At 39.2% G+C, this 16,713-nt stretch overlaps 3 protein-coding genes and 1 long non-coding RNA gene across 5 annotated transcripts in view; 3 read left to right on the top strand and 1 right to left on the bottom strand.

The window, feature by feature from the left end:
- The window catches only part of LOC113520690 (transducin beta-like protein 2), a 131,881-nt gene that overhangs the window by 51,752 nt on the left and 63,416 nt on the right, over nucleotides 1–16,713 (top strand). The gene's annotated exons all lie outside the window — the stretch shown is intronic.
- LOC128201185 (uncharacterized) overlaps nucleotides 1–16,713 on the bottom strand; it is a 48,154-nt gene that overhangs the window by 6,877 nt on the left and 24,564 nt on the right. The gene's annotated exons all lie outside the window — the stretch shown is intronic.
- On the top strand, nucleotides 1,023–4,227 carry LOC128201182 (exonuclease GOR-like). The gene has a single exon (XM_052897338.1). The coding sequence runs from the start codon at nucleotides 2,522–2,524 to the stop codon at nucleotides 3,869–3,871; it is 1,350 nt and encodes a 449-aa protein (XP_052753298.1). The 5' UTR covers nucleotides 1,023–2,521; the 3' UTR covers nucleotides 3,872–4,227.
- LOC128201184 (exonuclease GOR-like) lies at nucleotides 7,924–10,220 on the top strand. Its single transcript, XM_052897341.1, has one exon. It carries the CDS (start codon nucleotides 8,034–8,036, stop codon nucleotides 9,204–9,206), a length of 1,173 nt encoding a protein of 390 aa, XP_052753301.1. The 5' UTR covers nucleotides 7,924–8,033; the 3' UTR covers nucleotides 9,207–10,220.

The following is a 16,713-nucleotide window of genomic DNA, read 5'->3' as shown; positions in this document are numbered from 1 at the left end:
AGTTTAACTTGAAAGAAAGTATAAAATTGAAATTTAATGATCCAGAATCACACGATTGCACTGGCTTCTGTAAAAATTTTGAGTTCTTGTAGTGGGCAATGACGTATTAAAGTACATTTAGTGGTTTTCACCTAATTAATATGCACATGTAATAGACATATAACGGTTGACAATGTAAGGCTTGATGCAATAATGATGATAATTATAATGAAATACCATCATTAATGATTATAATAGTATCTAGTAAATTTATGACGAATTCCTAAATAATTATCAACTAATAAATTCCAATATCCGTACAACTAGCGTTAGTTATCTAGGATCTATAGGTATATTACAATATAAAATTAGTACAAAAATTAACAGATTCTAACTAAATAGTCATTACATTACCATAAGTCATTGATGAAATATCATTAATGGTTTAATTATTGGAAAGTAAGTTCATTTTAATTACTTAAGTAGTTAAAAATAATAATTATCATAATTCCAAAACTGATTGAAATATAGGTAAATTGTGTAGGAAGGATTTTCCTTTTCATATTCAAGCTGTTGTAAAAACCAACTAAGAAGTAAAGAACATATACGAGAGTGTAAGAGAAGGCAAATATAATAAGAAAAGTAACCCTATACCAAGGTCCCGGTCAGCGTAATATACCTACTATGCTATATCAGTTTATTTATACAGTGGGGGAATGTTAATGGGTAATCAAAGTCAAGGATAGAGAGGATGAACGCTATATTAAAGAAAGTTCAGGCTCTCGTAGTCAATTTATTAAGAAAGGGCTGAAAATTATTTTCATATCAGTTTTGGCATTAGTATGGTTGTCACTACAATCATTGTTCATTTGTGTCTATGAAGTTGTTTTGTTTTGTTTCAAATTTGTATTGTATTGAATAAATTATTGTATCTGTATTGTAGTGTATTAAAAATAAATGAAATGAAAAAAAAAAAAATTACTTGGGAAAAGTTATACGAATGTCTATTGACGATGGTAATTAATTATCAGGTAAACTACGTGCTCATTTGCCTATGTTATAAAAAAGCTGCACAGATTCACTCATGAATACTAAATTCTAAAAGACCATGTTTCTCTTTAGTATAGTAACAATGGGTGTCGTAAGGGGCAATTTAGGGAACTGAACGGGTGAGGGATGGGCAGAAGTATCCCTCTTAAAACATCACTAAAACTCGCCTGCCAAGCGTGCCAACTACAGTAGTAGACAGCAGTAGACATTTAATGGCTGATATAATGATAGTAAAAAAGATGAAATATTGTTTACCTATTACTATATTTAGTCTCCAAATTCCATTAAAATTGAACCATGACTTAACATGGGACGTAAATCCTATCTTTTGCAAAAAGTTATTAACGTAGATTTAAAATTGACGAAGATTTACGTAATTTCATAAACAAAATTTATTCTGTTATGAAGGCTCGCATATCATGAAAATGAATTAAATTTAACAGACTCTTGACAGAAGCAAACCATTATTAGGTAGGTAGTTACTTATCGTCTTGCGTTACTAGGCGCTTGGCTGGCGCCATGTCAGGGATGGATGGTCAGGACGACATCAGCGGGCATCTAATTCGGTTTACGATACCGTTTGTGCGATGCGCATTTGATATAAATTCAAAGGTTATCGCTGGCTGTGTCAGCGATCAGTCACCGTGCGCCCACACCCGCTTGTATACAAATAATACACATGCTCGTGCCACAGTAAAAATAACATGAGCAGTAGCTTCATTCCGTTTAAAAACACGCTCACTCGTCCGTACATACCTACTCATAAGTACGAGTATAATAGAGGCATATCGTCTGTGTGCAAACAAGTTTATCGAATTATTTTTTGTTATGAAATCTGAGTTAACGCATTGATAAGACGGGATAAAAATAATAAAAAAAATTATATATTCACGACTATAAAGAATATACTTTTGTTAGAGTTTTAAATTAAGTGTATACAGCGATAGATAACCAAAATTTTAATGAAAATATGTTACTTTACTAATAACGGTAACAGTCTGTTTTACCCTGTGGTTTGGTAGTTAAATCTTCAGAGGAATATTAATTGTAATATAAATAAGTAAAACATTATTTATGAATTACATATGCGCATTTTTGCGAAGATTGATCTTTTGTAAGTTATTTAGACCATTTGTTTCGTCGTTGGAATAAATATGTTTCTTATTAAACATAATTATTATTAATTGTCATTATTTGGAAAATAGTAAAAAAAAATGCCTTTATTATTTATTTCTTAGAATATATTTACATATATCAATATCCAGTTGCCTATATTAATTTTATTATATTATTATTTTGACTAATACCTTCATTTTGAAATGGGAGCAATTAAGAGTAATTTGAGCAGTAATATTACTTAATGTTTATTATATTACTATTTTGAGAAATAGCTTCAATTAACTAATTGTTCCTATTTTGGAAACAATTAGATTTGTTTGAACGGACATTATAAGTAATACATTAAATAATTAATGTATTTAATGTCCCGTTAATGAAGGTGCGCTATCGCACCTATGTACCTATGTACCTGCATCGTAACGTATATATAGCGCGGGGTGCCCTAGCAAAGCGCATTAGTACAGCGACTGCTCGCCCGACTGCACGTATCAGTCGGCTCCAGCTCCGTATTAATTGTTTAATCCATGTGTATACCAGCCAGAGGAGAAACATGTATTACTATATGGAATTTAATGATCGGTTTAATCAAGAGACCGTCACGACGGTGGATTCTGCCAGCATCGCAGCACACCTGCACGAGCCGCGTGAACTACACTTTCCCCCGTTCGCGCCGTCGACGCCGCAGAGAATCTCTTCGGAAGACCTAGCAGAGGCTCTTCGCCCTCACCTTCTGCCACCAGAGCGGATGTGGGCATTAGGATATCCCCTGGAAATAGAGCCAGACTCATTGAAGGCAGTGTTCTACATAAATCCGCCGCTTCGATCGCGACCCCTACCGTATACCGTATCGACGTGGGACGTTAACGCTCCGGAGTTCGTGCCAAGCGATTCATATGGTGACAGCGGGCAAGGTTCGTGGGGCTCAACTTCACGGTCCGACAGTGAAGAAGAAACCGATGCCGTGGATGTACATTTGTGTGTGCGTTGCAATAACGTATATGAAGTGACTCGCGAAGGCGATTATTTAAAAAAGGAGTCGTGTATGTACCACTGGGGCCGTCTCATGGGAGACAGGTATACATGTTGTGAGGCGGTGTTCGGTACCAGAGGTTGCACACTAGCATGCTTCCACGTATGGAGTGGTACACGACCGGGTATGAACGGGCCTTTTGAGGGATATGTACGAGCGCGTTCACCACGCGGAGGAGTATATGCGCTCGACACAGAAATGTGTTATACAACGGCAGGATTGGAACTAACGAGTATTGCCGTTATAGCACCAGATGGCCGACTAGTATATAAAGCATATGTTAAACCAGAGTCGCCTGTTGTTGACCACAATACCCGGTTCTCAGGCATCAGGCCGCGCGACTTGGGTCGCGCGACCAAGACTTTAAGAGATGTGCAGAACGACATACTAGGATTCGTTGGAACCGATACGATACTGATTGGCCACGCTTTAGATAACGACCTCAGAGCGTTGAAATTATTACATAGTGCAGTACTGGACACATGTGTATTATACCCTCACGCCAAAGGCTTCCCATTAAAGCGATCGTTACGTGATCTTTCTAAGGAATTCCTTGGAAGAATCATACAGCATGACATCGCAGGTCATTCGCCTTTAGAAGATGCTCGGGCAGCTATGGACTTGGTTCTTCTTAAAGTGCACGAGGAGAGAGAGAACCATGCGCTCGAATGGAATCAATCGCACGTTTTGTAACCGAATGATCAACCAGTCAGTGCCGCGTAAATTATATAGTGATAATTTGAAACAATTGTTCTATAAACTATGATTTACTACTATGTTATGTTGTATAGAGTGAAACGATATTTTTGTGACTATAACGTTGACGGAGAGCGCGTACTGAATAGTATGTGCTTTCGGATTGCATTCAGGCAATAAACGTGTTATTTTTTTATTTTTTTTTTTTTAATTTATTTAATCCTCCTATCCAACCCAAATTGTTTTATAATTATTGGTTAGGGATCAGCCAGGGAGCCTTGTTCTAAAGAAAGGGCAGCGTTATAATTATAAATGTACACTAACTAATATTATAAAAAGGAAAGATTTGTGTTTTTGTGTGTATGTATGTATGTTTGTAATGAATAAACTCAAAAACTACTATGCCGATTTCAAAAATTCTTTCACGATTAGAAAGCTACATTCACGCTGAGTAACATAGGCTATATTTATTGCTAGAAAATATTAGGGATGCTTACTAAAACTTTAGTAACGTAACTCAAGGTGTAAAAAACAATGCTATAAAATATCTTTCGTCGCATGCGCTGCGGAAACTATTGGTGATAGAACAAAAGTATGTTCTGCAATATTAAAGAAAATATCGATAAACAGAGTGTCCGGTAATGAATGGATAACCTTGAAACGTTTTATAGTTCAACTTATGGCCGTTCCAAGAAATTCGAAACAAAATATAAGTAGTACCTTTGTTATCTATATTTTAAAGAAAGTAAATTTATTTTACTATGACCATGAAATGAATGAATTCTATTGGTCTTTTGTTGTTTTATTATTATACACTAACTGTAGTGATAGATAGAAAGTGAATAGTAGGACTAGCTTGCAGTTTTTTTTTAATACGCAAACTAATTTTTTTTTTGATGGGTGAAAATGGTATGGTAACCCCGCCTGCGCTAACGGGATACGCTGGCGGAGCATCAGTGAAGATGATAAATTCATCAGGAATTAACCATAATAGTTTCCAGGGGGAACCGCGAGGAGGTCGACCTGGTTGGGTATATTGCTAGCAATGGGATTCTCAGTCTCTATTACTAACAATTCCTTTCCCCCCAAAAAAACTATGGTGGTTAATTTAAGTTGAATTCGTCACGATGGGCTTATGGACCTAGTTTCATCGCCACTTATCACTCCTTACTGGTGCCTCGCCAGCGTATACTGATAGCGCCGGTGAGGTTACCATTTCATTATCACCCATTAAAAAATAAAAAAAAGCACAGTGGCATAGAAAGTAGTGAGTGGGTAGTTATTATTAGCAGTAGATTAATATACATATTATATGTTACAAATATGTAGGTAATAGATACAATTTTCAGAGATGTAGCTAATACACGACAATCGGTATTTTATTTATTCGATAATTATAAATGACTCTAAAAATATTGTAAGCATAGCAACTGTGTCTATTACAGAAAAGAAATTAAATAGTTTAACTTGAAAGAAAGTATAAAATTGAAATTTAATGATCCAGAATCACACGATTGCACTGGCTTCTGTAAAAATTTTGAGTTCTTGTAGTGGGCAATGACGTATTAAAGTACATTTAGTGGTTTTCACCTAATTAATATGCACATGTAATAGACATATAACGGTTGACAATGTAAGGCTTGATGCAATAATGATGATAATTATAATGAAATACCATCATTAATGATTATAATAGTATCTAGTAAATTTATGACGAATTCCTAAATAATTATCAACTAATAAATTCCAATATCCGTACAACTAGCGTTAGTTATCTAGGATCTATAGGTATATTACAATATAAAATTAGTACAAAAATTAACAGATTCTAACTAAATAGTCATTACATTACCATAAGTCATTGATGAAATATCATTAATGGTTTAATTATTGGAAAGTAAGTTCATTTTAATTACTTAAGTAGTTAAAAATAATAATTATCATAATTCCAAAACTGATTGAAATATAGGTAAATTGTGTAGGAAGGATTTTCCTTTTCATATTCAAGCTGTTGTAAAAACCAACTAAGAAGTAAAGAACATATACGAGAGTGTAAGAGAAGGCAAATATAATAAGAAAAGTAACCCTATACCAAGGTCCCGGTCAGCGTAATATACCTACTATGCTATATCAGTTTATTTATACAGTGGGGGAATGTTAATGGGTAATCAAAGTCAAGGATAGAGAGGATGAACGCTATATTAAAGAAAGTTCAGGCTCTCGTAGTCAATTTATTAAGAAAGGGCTGAAAATTATTTTCATATCAGTTTTGGCATTAGTATGGTTGTCACTACAATCATTGTTCATTTGTGTCTATGAAGTTGTTTTGTTTTGTTTCAAATTTGTATTGTATTGAATAAATTATTGTATCTGTATTGTAGTGTATTAAAAATAAATGAAATGAAAAAAAAAAAAAATTACTTGGGAAAAGTTATACGAATGTCTATTGACGATGGTAATTAATTATCAGGTAAACTACGTGCTCATTTGCCTATGTTATAAAAAAAGCTGCACAGATTCACTCATGAATACTAAATTCTAAAAGACCATGTTTCTCTTTAGTATAGTAACAATGGGTGTCGTAAGGGGCAATTTAGGGAACTGAACGGGTGAGGGATGGGCAGAAGTATCCCTCTTAAAACATCACTAAAACTCGCCTGCCAAGCGTGCCAACTACAGTAGTAGACAGCAGTAGACATTTAATGGCTGATATAATGATAGTAAAAAAGATGAAATATTGTTTACCTATTACTATATTTAGTCTCCAAATTCCATTAAAATTGAACCATGACTTAACATGGGACGTAAATCCTATCTTTTGCAAAAAGTTATTAACGTAGATTTAAAATTGACGAAGATTTACGTAATTTCATAAACAAAATTTATTCTGTTATGAAGGCTCGCATATCATGAAAATGAATTAAATTTAACAGACTCTTGACAGAAGCAAACCATTATTAGGTAGGTAGTTACTTATCGTCTTGCGTTACTAGGCGCTTGGCTGGCGCCATGTCAGGGATGGATGGTCAGGACGACATCAGCGGGCATCTAATTCGGTTTACGATACCGTTTGTGCGATGCGCATTTGATATAAATTCAAAGGTTATCGCTGGCTGTGTCAGCGATCAGTCACCGTGCGCCCACACCCGCTTGTATACAAATAATACACATGCTCGTGCCACAGTAAAAATAACATGAGCAGTAGCTTCATTCCGTTTAAAAACACGCTCACTCGTCCGTACATACCTACTCATAAGTACGAGTATAATAGAGGCATATCGTCTGTGTGCAAACAAGTTTATCGAATTATTTTTTGTTATGAAATCTGAGTTAACGCATTGATAAGACGGGATAAAAATAATAAAAAAAATTATATATTCACGACTATAAAGAATATACTTTTGTTAGAGTTTTAAATTAAGTGTATACAGCGATAGATAACCAAAATTTTAATGAAAATATGTTACTTTACTAATAACGGTAACAGTCTGTTTTACCCTGTGGTTTGGTAGTTAAATCTTCAGAGGAATATTAATTGTAATATAAATAAGTAAAACATTATTTATGAATTACATATGCGCATTTTTGCGAAGATTGATCTTTTGTAAGTTATTTAGACCATTTGTTTCGTCGTTGGAATAAATATGTTTCTTATTAAACATAATTATTATTAATTGTCATTATTTGGAAAATAGTAAAAAAAAATGCCTTTATTATTTATTTCTTAGAATATATTTACATATATCAATATCCAGTTGCCTATATTAATTTTATTATATTATTATTTTGACTAATACCTTCATTTTGAAATGGGAGCAATTAAGAGTAATTTGAGCAGTAATATTACTTAATGTTTATTATATTACTATTTTGAGAAATAGCTTCAATTAACTAATTGTTCCTATTTTGGAAACAATTAGATTTGTTTGAACGGACATTATAAGTAATACATTAAATAATTAATGTATTTAATGTCCCGTTAATGAAGGTGCGCTATCGCACCTATGTACCTATGTACCTGCATCGTAACGTATATATAGCGCGGGGTGCCCTAGCAAAGCGCATTAGTACAGCGACTGCTCGCCCGACTGCACGTATCAGTCGGCTCCAGCTCCGTATTAATTGTTTAATCCATGTGTATACCAGCCAGAGGAGAAACATGTATTACTATATGGAATTTAATGATCGGTTTAATCAAGAGACCGTCACGACGGTGGATTCTGCCAGCATCGCAGCACACCTGCACGAGCCGCGTGAACTACACTTTCCCCCGTTCGCGCCGTCGACGCCGCAGAGAATCTCTTCGGAAGACCTAGCAGAGGCTCTTCGCCCTCACCTTCTGCCACCAGAGCGGATGTGGGCATTAGGATATCCCCTGGAAATAGAGCCAGACTCATTGAAGGCAGTGTTCTACATAAATCCGCCGCTTCGATCGCGACCCCTACCGTATACCGTATCGACGTGGGACGTTAACGCTCCGGAGTTCGTGCCAAGCGATTCATATGGTGACAGCGGGCAAGGTTCGTGGGGCTCAACTTCACGGTCCGACAGTGAAGAAGAAACCGATGCCGTGGATGTACATTTGTGTGTGCGTTGCAATAACGTATATGAAGTGACTCGCGAAGGCGATTATTTAAAAAAGGAGTCGTGTATGTACCACTGGGGCCGTCTCATGGGAGACAGGTATACATGTTGTGAGGCGGTGTTCGGTACCAGAGGTTGCACACTAGCATGCTTCCACGTATGGAGTGGTACACGACCGGGTATGAACGGGCCTTTTGAGGGATATGTACGAGCGCGTTCACCACGCGGAGGAGTATATGCGCTCGACACAGAAATGTGTTATACAACGGCAGGATTGGAACTAACGAGTATTGCCGTTATAGCACCAGATGGCCGACTAGTATATAAAGCATATGTTAAACCAGAGTCGCCTGTTGTTGACCACAATACCCGGTTCTCAGGCATCAGGCCGCGCGACTTGGGTCGCGCGACCAAGACTTTAAGAGATGTGCAGAACGACATACTAGGATTCGTTGGAACCGATACGATACTGATTGGCCACGCTTTAGATAACGACCTCAGAGCGTTGAAATTATTACATAGTGCAGTACTGGACACATGTGTATTATACCCTCACGCCAAAGGCTTCCCATTAAAGCGATCGTTACGTGATCTTTCTAAGGAATTCCTTGGAAGAATCATACAGCATGACATCGCAGGTCATTCGCCTTTAGAAGATGCTCGGGCAGCTATGGACTTGGTTCTTCTTAAAGTGCACGAGGAGAGAGAGAACCATGCGCTCGAATGGAATCAATCGCACGTTTTGTAACCGAATGATCAACCAGTCAGTGCCGCGTAAATTATATAGTGATAATTTGAAACAATTGTTCTATAAACTATGATTTACTACTATGTTATGTTGTATAGAGTGAAACGATATTTTTGTGACTATAACGTTGACGGAGAGCGCGTACTGAATAGTATGTGCTTTCGGATTGCATTCAGGCAATAAACGTGTTATTTTTTTATTTTTTTTTTTTTTAATTTATTTAATCCTCCTATCCAACCCAAATTGTTTTATAATTATTGGTTAGGGATCAGCCAGGGAGCCTTGTTCTAAAGAAAGGGCAGCGTTATAATTATAAATGTACACTAACTAATATTATAAAAAGGAAAGATTTGTGTTTTTGTGTGTATGTATGTTTGTAATGAATAAACTCAAAAACTACTATGCCGATTTCAAAAATTCTTTCACGATTAGAAAGCTACATTCACGCTGAGTAACATAGGCTATATTTATTGCTAGAAAATATTAGGGATGCTTACTAAAACTTTAGTAACGTAACTCAAGGTGTAAAAAACAATGCTATAAAATATCTTTCGTCGCATGCGCTGCGGAAACTATTGGTGATAGAACAAAAGTATGTTCTGCAATATTAAAGAAAATATCGATAAACAGAGTGTCCGGTAATGAATGGATAACCTTGAAACGTTTTATAGTTCAACTTATGGCCGTTCCAAGAAATTCGAAACAAAATATAAGTAGTACCTTTGTTATCTATATTTTAAAGAAAGTAAATTTATTTTACTATGACCATGAAATGAATGAATTCTATTGGTCTTTTGTTGTTTTATTATTATACACTAACTGTAGTGATAGATAGAAAGTGAATAGTAGGACTAGCTTGCAGTTTTTTTTTAATACGCAAACTAATTTTTTTTTTGATGGGTGAAAATGGTATGGTAACCCCGCCTGCGCTAACGGGATACGCTGGCGGAGCATCAGTGAAGATGATAAATTCATCAGGAATTAACCATAATAGTTTCCAGGGGGAACCGCGAGGAGGTCGACCTGGTTGGGTATATTGCTAGCAATGGGATTCTCAGTCTCTATTACTAACAATTCCTTTCCCCCCAAAAAAACTATGGTGGTTAATTTAAGTTGAATTCGTCACGATGGGCTTATGGACCTAGTTTCATCGCCACTTATCACTCCTTACTGGTGCCTCGCCAGCGTATACTGATAGCGCCGGTGAGGTTACCATTTCATTATCACCCATTAAAAAATAAAAAAAAGCACAGTGGCATAGAAAGTAGTGAGTGGGTAGTTATTATTAGCAGTAGATTAATATACATATTATATGTTACAAATATGTAGGTAATAGATACAATTTTCAGAGATGTAGCTAATACACGACAATCGGTATTTTATTTATTCGATAATTATAAATGACTCTAAAAATATTGTAAGCATAGCAACTGTGTCTATTACAGAAAAGAAATTAAATAGTTTAACTTGAAAGAAAGTATAAAATTGAAATTTAATGATCCAGAATCACACGATTGCACTGGCTTCTGTAAAAATTTTGAGTTCTTGTAGTGGGCAATGACGTATTAAAGTACATTTAGTGGTTTTCACCTAATTAATATGCACATGTAATAGACATATAACGGTTGACAATGTAAGGCTTGATGCAATAATGATGATAATTATAATGAAATACCATCATTAATGATTATAATAGTATCTAGTAAATTTATGACGAATTCCTAAATAATTATCAACTAATAAATTCCAATATCCGTACAACTAGCGTTAGTTATCTAGGATCTATAGGTATATTACAATATAAAATTAGTACAAAAATTAACAGATTCTAACTAAATAGTCATTACATTACCATAAGTCATTGATGAAATATCATTAATGGTTTAATTATTGGAAAGTAAGTTCATTTTAATTACTTAAGTAGTTAAAAATAATAATTATCATAATTCCAAAACTGATTGAAATATAGGTAAATTGTGTAGGAAGGATTTTCCTTTTCATATTCAAGCTGTTGTAAAAACCAACTAAGAAGTAAAGAACATATACGAGAGTGTAAGAGAAGGCAAATATAATAAGAAAAGTAACCCTATACCAAGGTCCCGGTCAGCGTAATATACCTACTATGCTATATCAGTTTATTTATACAGTGGGGGAATGTTAATGGGTAATCAAAGTCAAGGATAGAGAGGATGAACGCTATATTAAAGAAAGTTCAGGCTCTCGTAGTCAATTTATTAAGAAAGGGCTGAAAATTATTTTCATATCAGTTTTGGCATTAGTATGGTTGTCACTACAATCATTGTTCATTTGTGTCTATGAAGTTGTTTTGTTTTGTTTCAAATTTGTATTGTATTGAATAAATTATTGTATCTGTATTGTAGTGTATTAAAAATAAATGAAATGAAAAAAAAAAAAAAAATTACTTGGGAAAAGTTATACGAATGTCTATTGACGATGGTAATTAATTATCAGGTAAACTACGTGCTCATTTGCCTATGTTATAAAAAAAGCTGCACAGATTCACTCATGAATACTAAATTCTAAAAGACCATGTTTCTCTTTAGTATAGTAACAATGGGTGTCGTAAGGGGCAATTTAGGGAACTGAACGGGTGAGGGATGGGCAGAAGTATCCCTCTTAAAACATCACTAAAACTCGCCTGCCAAGCGTGCCAACTACAGTAGTAGACAGCAGTAGACATTTAATGGCTGATATAATGATAGTAAAAAAGATGAAATATTGTTTACCTATTACTATATTTAGTCTCCAAATTCCATTAAAATTGAACCATGACTTAACATGGGACGTAAATCCTATCTTTTGCAAAAAGTTATTAACGTAGATTTAAAATTGACGAAGATTTACGTAATTTCATAAACAAAATTTATTCTGTTATGAAGGCTCGCATATCATGAAAATGAATTAAATTTAACAGACTCTTGACAGAAGCAAACCATTATTAGGTAGGTAGTTACTTATCGTCTTGCGTTACTAGGCGCTTGGCTGGCGCCATGTCAGGGATGGATGGTCAGGACGACATCAGCGGGCATCTAATTCGGTTTACGATACCGTTTGTGCGATGCGCATTTGATATAAATTCAAAGGTTATCGCTGGCTGTGTCAGCGATCAGTCACCGTGCGCCCACACCCGCTTGTATACAAATAATACACATGCTCGTGCCACAGTAAAAATAACATGAGCAGTAGCTTCATTCCGTTTAAAAACACGCTCACTCGTCCGTACATACCTACTCATAAGTACGAGTATAATAGAGGCATATCGTCTGTGTGCAAACAAGTTTATCGAATTATTTTTTGTTATGAAATCTGAGTTAACGCATTGATAAGACGGGATAAAAATAATAAAAAAAATTATATATTCACGACTATAAAGAATATACTTTTGTTAGAGTTTTAAATTAAGTGTATACAGCGATAGATAACCAAAATTTTAATGAAAATATGTTACTTTACTAATAACGGTAACAGTCTGTTTTACCCTGTGGTTTGGTAGTTAAATCTTCAGAGGAATATTAATTGTAATATAAATAAGTAAAACATTATTTATGAATTACATATGCGCATTTTTGCGAAGATTGATCTTTTGTAAGTTATTTAGACCATTTGTTTCGTCGTTGGAATAAATATGTTTCTTATTAAACATAATTATTATTAATTGTCATTATTTGGAAAATAGTAAAAAAAAATGCCTTTATTATTTATTTCTTAGAATATATTTACATATATCAATATCCAGTTGCCTATATTAATTTTATTATATTATTATTTTGACTAATACCTTCATTTTGAAATGGGAGCAATTAAGAGTAATTTGAGCAGTAATATTACTTAATGTTTATTATATTACTATTTTGAGAAATAGCTTCAATTAACTAATTGTTCCTATTTTGGAAACAATTAGATTTGTTTGAACGGACATTATAAGTAATACATTAAATAATTAATGTATTTAATGTCCCGTTAATGAAGGTGCGCTATCGCACCTATGTACCTATGTACCTGCATCGTAACGTATATATAGCGCGGGGGTGCCCTAGCAAAGCGCACATTGCTCATTCGATAGCCTTTGGTGACGCACGCGTCACTACTGGCATCAATACTCCGTTGTGTAGCGCTGCCTTGTTGCACGGAGTCAGCGGATACGCAAACACGTCGGACACGAAGAAAAGTAGAGAACAACTTGGGCACGAGGTTCTCGTTCGTCGCCTTAGTTTCGCGCGCTTTTTAACGGCCGTCCGTTCGCGTACACGGCACGCGCTGCCACCTCGTCGCGTCGCGAGTGCAGTGAGTGCATGTGAACAGTTACAAGTGACAATTGTGTAGTGTTGTGAACTCTAGTGCATCGGACTAACAAGTGTTAGGGTGGTGTACTGCGCCATAAGCGCAGCGCACCAGCTCCGGAGCCGGTGCCAGAGACCAGCACTTTCCTCCCCGGCGACCCGCGCCGCCTTCGACACCCCGGCCAAGTATCGGCAACAGGTACACAAGTCACTCCGGTGACTACATTCCATTGTTACATTAACAATAGGCACACACCCCCCCGCCGTACTCGGCGGGGCGGTTAACTGTACACAAAGCGGCCGGGTAACCGTCGCCCGGCCGGTGACTAATCCTTGTATAAAGGGCGACTCATACCTGGACAGGTCCCAACAGGCCCTTATATACGCGGCTTGTAGCGGCTTATTTTTTGTGTCCACTTTTATAGTAGCGCATTGTCCGTATTATAAATTTAAATTATTTTTAGGTATTGGCACCAGACTTAAGAGTCGGGTGCATTGCTAATTTATAAGAGGAGTGTTTCCTGGGACAACATGTCGCTGTCCCAGGATGACATTCCACAATTCGTGGCCTTTTTAAAGGCCAAATGTCCTGGCCTCTTAAAGGCATTTTTCGATGAGCGCAGGGGCGCACATGTGATACATGACGACGCCCCTGCCTCGCCGGCGGCCTCCCTTCAGGAGGCCAACGACGAGCTGTCCTCAAACCCACCTTCCCCCGGGGACCACCTAGTGAGTACCCCGGAGCCGATGTCCCCTCAGGAGGTTGCTCCCAACCGCCCCTCCTCTGAAACGGAAATGGAGCTAGACGCTCCCAACGTCGTCGCCGAAACAGGCGACTCCTCCGACACTGCCTCCTCCTCGGAAGAGGAATTTCAAATTGTGGGTGCCAAGCGCACCAAACGCGCGAAGCGGCGCGCGATCTTCCCCCGCCTAAAACCCAACGTGCCAACGATGGCGCACCCGTTCCGGCTAACGCCGATAAAACCGACCGCGATCACGCGGGGAAAGTGAGGCCTCCTCCTCCTATAATCATCCAGGACAAGACAGCCTGGAACAGGGTGTCAGCTGCGCTGAAGGAAAAGCGCATATCCTTTACCCATGCAAGGGTAACCTCACTAGGAATCAGAGTAGTGGTTCCCACATCGGCGGATCATCGCCAGTTAACTTCCTTCCTCAGGACAAACAGTGTGGGTTACCACACTTATGCCCTCGAGGAGGAGAAACGACTGCGCGTAGTAATACGCGGCGTCCCTAAGGAGCTGGACTGCCAGGACATCCTCGCAGATATCCGCTCACAAAACTACCCCGTCCACGAGGTACACAGGATGTACCGCAGCAGGGCCAAAACGCCACTAGACATGGTACTAGTGGTACTAGATCTCTCCCCAGAGGGGAAATCTATCTTCAACATCCGAAGTGTCTGCCTGATCTCAGGCCTATCAGTAGAACCGCCAAATAAGCGGACCTACCCCGGGCAGTGCCACCGCTGCCAAAATTATGGGCACTCCGCCCGAAACTGCTACGCGCGCGAACGTTGCGTCAAGTGCCTGGGAGACCACGGCACCAAGCAATGCACTCGCGTGAGTGGCACCCCGACCCCACCTAGCTGTGTACTCTGTGGCACACAGGGCCACACAGCTAACTACCGCGGATGTCCCCGCGCTCCCCGTCCCGGCCAAAACAAGGCCTCCGCAAAAGCCACAAAGGCTCAGGCACCCCGCGCAGCACGCCCCGCGCCCCCTACTATCCCGCAGCCCTCAGCTGCACCACCTCCCCCGCCAAAAAATGCTTGGGTGCGACCTCCGGTCGTCAAGGCGACCCCCTCACCCACCATGCCATCTGCAACCGCTCCCACGCTTGCCAAGATTGTGGCATCGCCCGCTCCTCCGCGCCCCGCCCCGCAAACTGGAACGAACATAGGCTCAAGCTTCGCAGCCGACTTCGCACTGGTAGCGAAACTCGCCAGCTCCATCGACGCTGGCGAGATTACGGCCCTGGCCTCCAAATTAAGGTCAGTCAACGACCCACAAGAAAGACTCGCAGCCGTCTGCGAGCACATCGGCGTACTAGTCGCCATCCTCAATTTTAACAATTAATTATGGATCTAAGGGCGAAAAGATGCAAACCTCGGTCCGTTAAGTTAGCGTTTTTCAACGCTAACGGACTACAAGGGCAAAGAGACGAAGTCCGTGAGTTTCTCACCGTCCATCAGGTGGACGTTCTCCTACTACAGGAGACCTTCCTCAAGCCTTCAACACGCGGTCCAAGAATCGCAAACTACAATATCGTACGCAATGACCGCATCAGTCGCGGCGGCGGTACGTTAATTTATTACCGAAGGTCCCTTCAGTGCATTCCGATCGACACGCCTCCGCTCGTAAACATGGAAGCCTCGATATGCCTCCTCGCGATGACAGACCACCGACCGATCTATATAGCATCGGCATATCTCTCTCCCTCCAAAAAGCTACTCCGGGCCGACCTCCAAGCTCTCATGGACCTGGGGGATTCGGTAATTATTGCCGGAGATCTAAATTGCAAGCACAGCCTTTGGAGCTGTGCTTATCCGAACCCAAACGGTCTCACCCTGGAACGCCTTTCGCTCTCCATGGGTTTCGACATCCTTCCCCCAGTGCACTTCACGCACTATCCGGCAAACACTGCTCATCAGCCCTCCATCCTCGACATGGCCCTACTAAAGAACGTAGCCTTAAGGCTGAGTTCTATGGAGGTCCATGCCGAACTCATCTCCGACCACCGCCCCGTCACATTCTCGCTAGGCCCACCTGCAGACGGGGCGCCTCAATTTAAAACGGTCACGGACTGGAGCCGGCTCGAGAAAGTCCTCGAGTCGACTAACTCTCCGGTACTGGACCGCATCCCGGACGTAGTCGAATCTATCGAGGAGACGACTACAGCCATTGACGCGCTAACAGAGCACCTGCAGTCGGCAGTCAAGGACTGCTCCAGGGAGGTTCCGGATACGGGCGACCGTAGATGGAACCTGCCTGATGATGTAAGGGCTCTGCTGCGCACTAAGAATGCAGCCACACGAGCGTATGACCGCTATCCCTCAGAAGAGAACCGAACCCGCCTGCGAGATTTACAGCGCGAAGTAAAGAGTCGCATAGCGGAACTTCGGCGAGACAGATGGGATAAGTTCACCAAAGAACTCACCCCCTGCCATACCGCGTACTGGCGAGTAG

Source organism: Galleria mellonella, unplaced genomic scaffold, assembly GCF_026898425.1.
Source record: "Galleria mellonella isolate WM207_F2 unplaced genomic scaffold, CSIRO_AGI_GalMel_v1 utg36, whole genome shotgun sequence".
Taxonomy (NCBI): Eukaryota; Metazoa; Arthropoda; class Insecta; order Lepidoptera; family Pyralidae; genus Galleria; species Galleria mellonella.
This window is presented reverse-complemented; position numbering and strand designations above follow the sequence as displayed.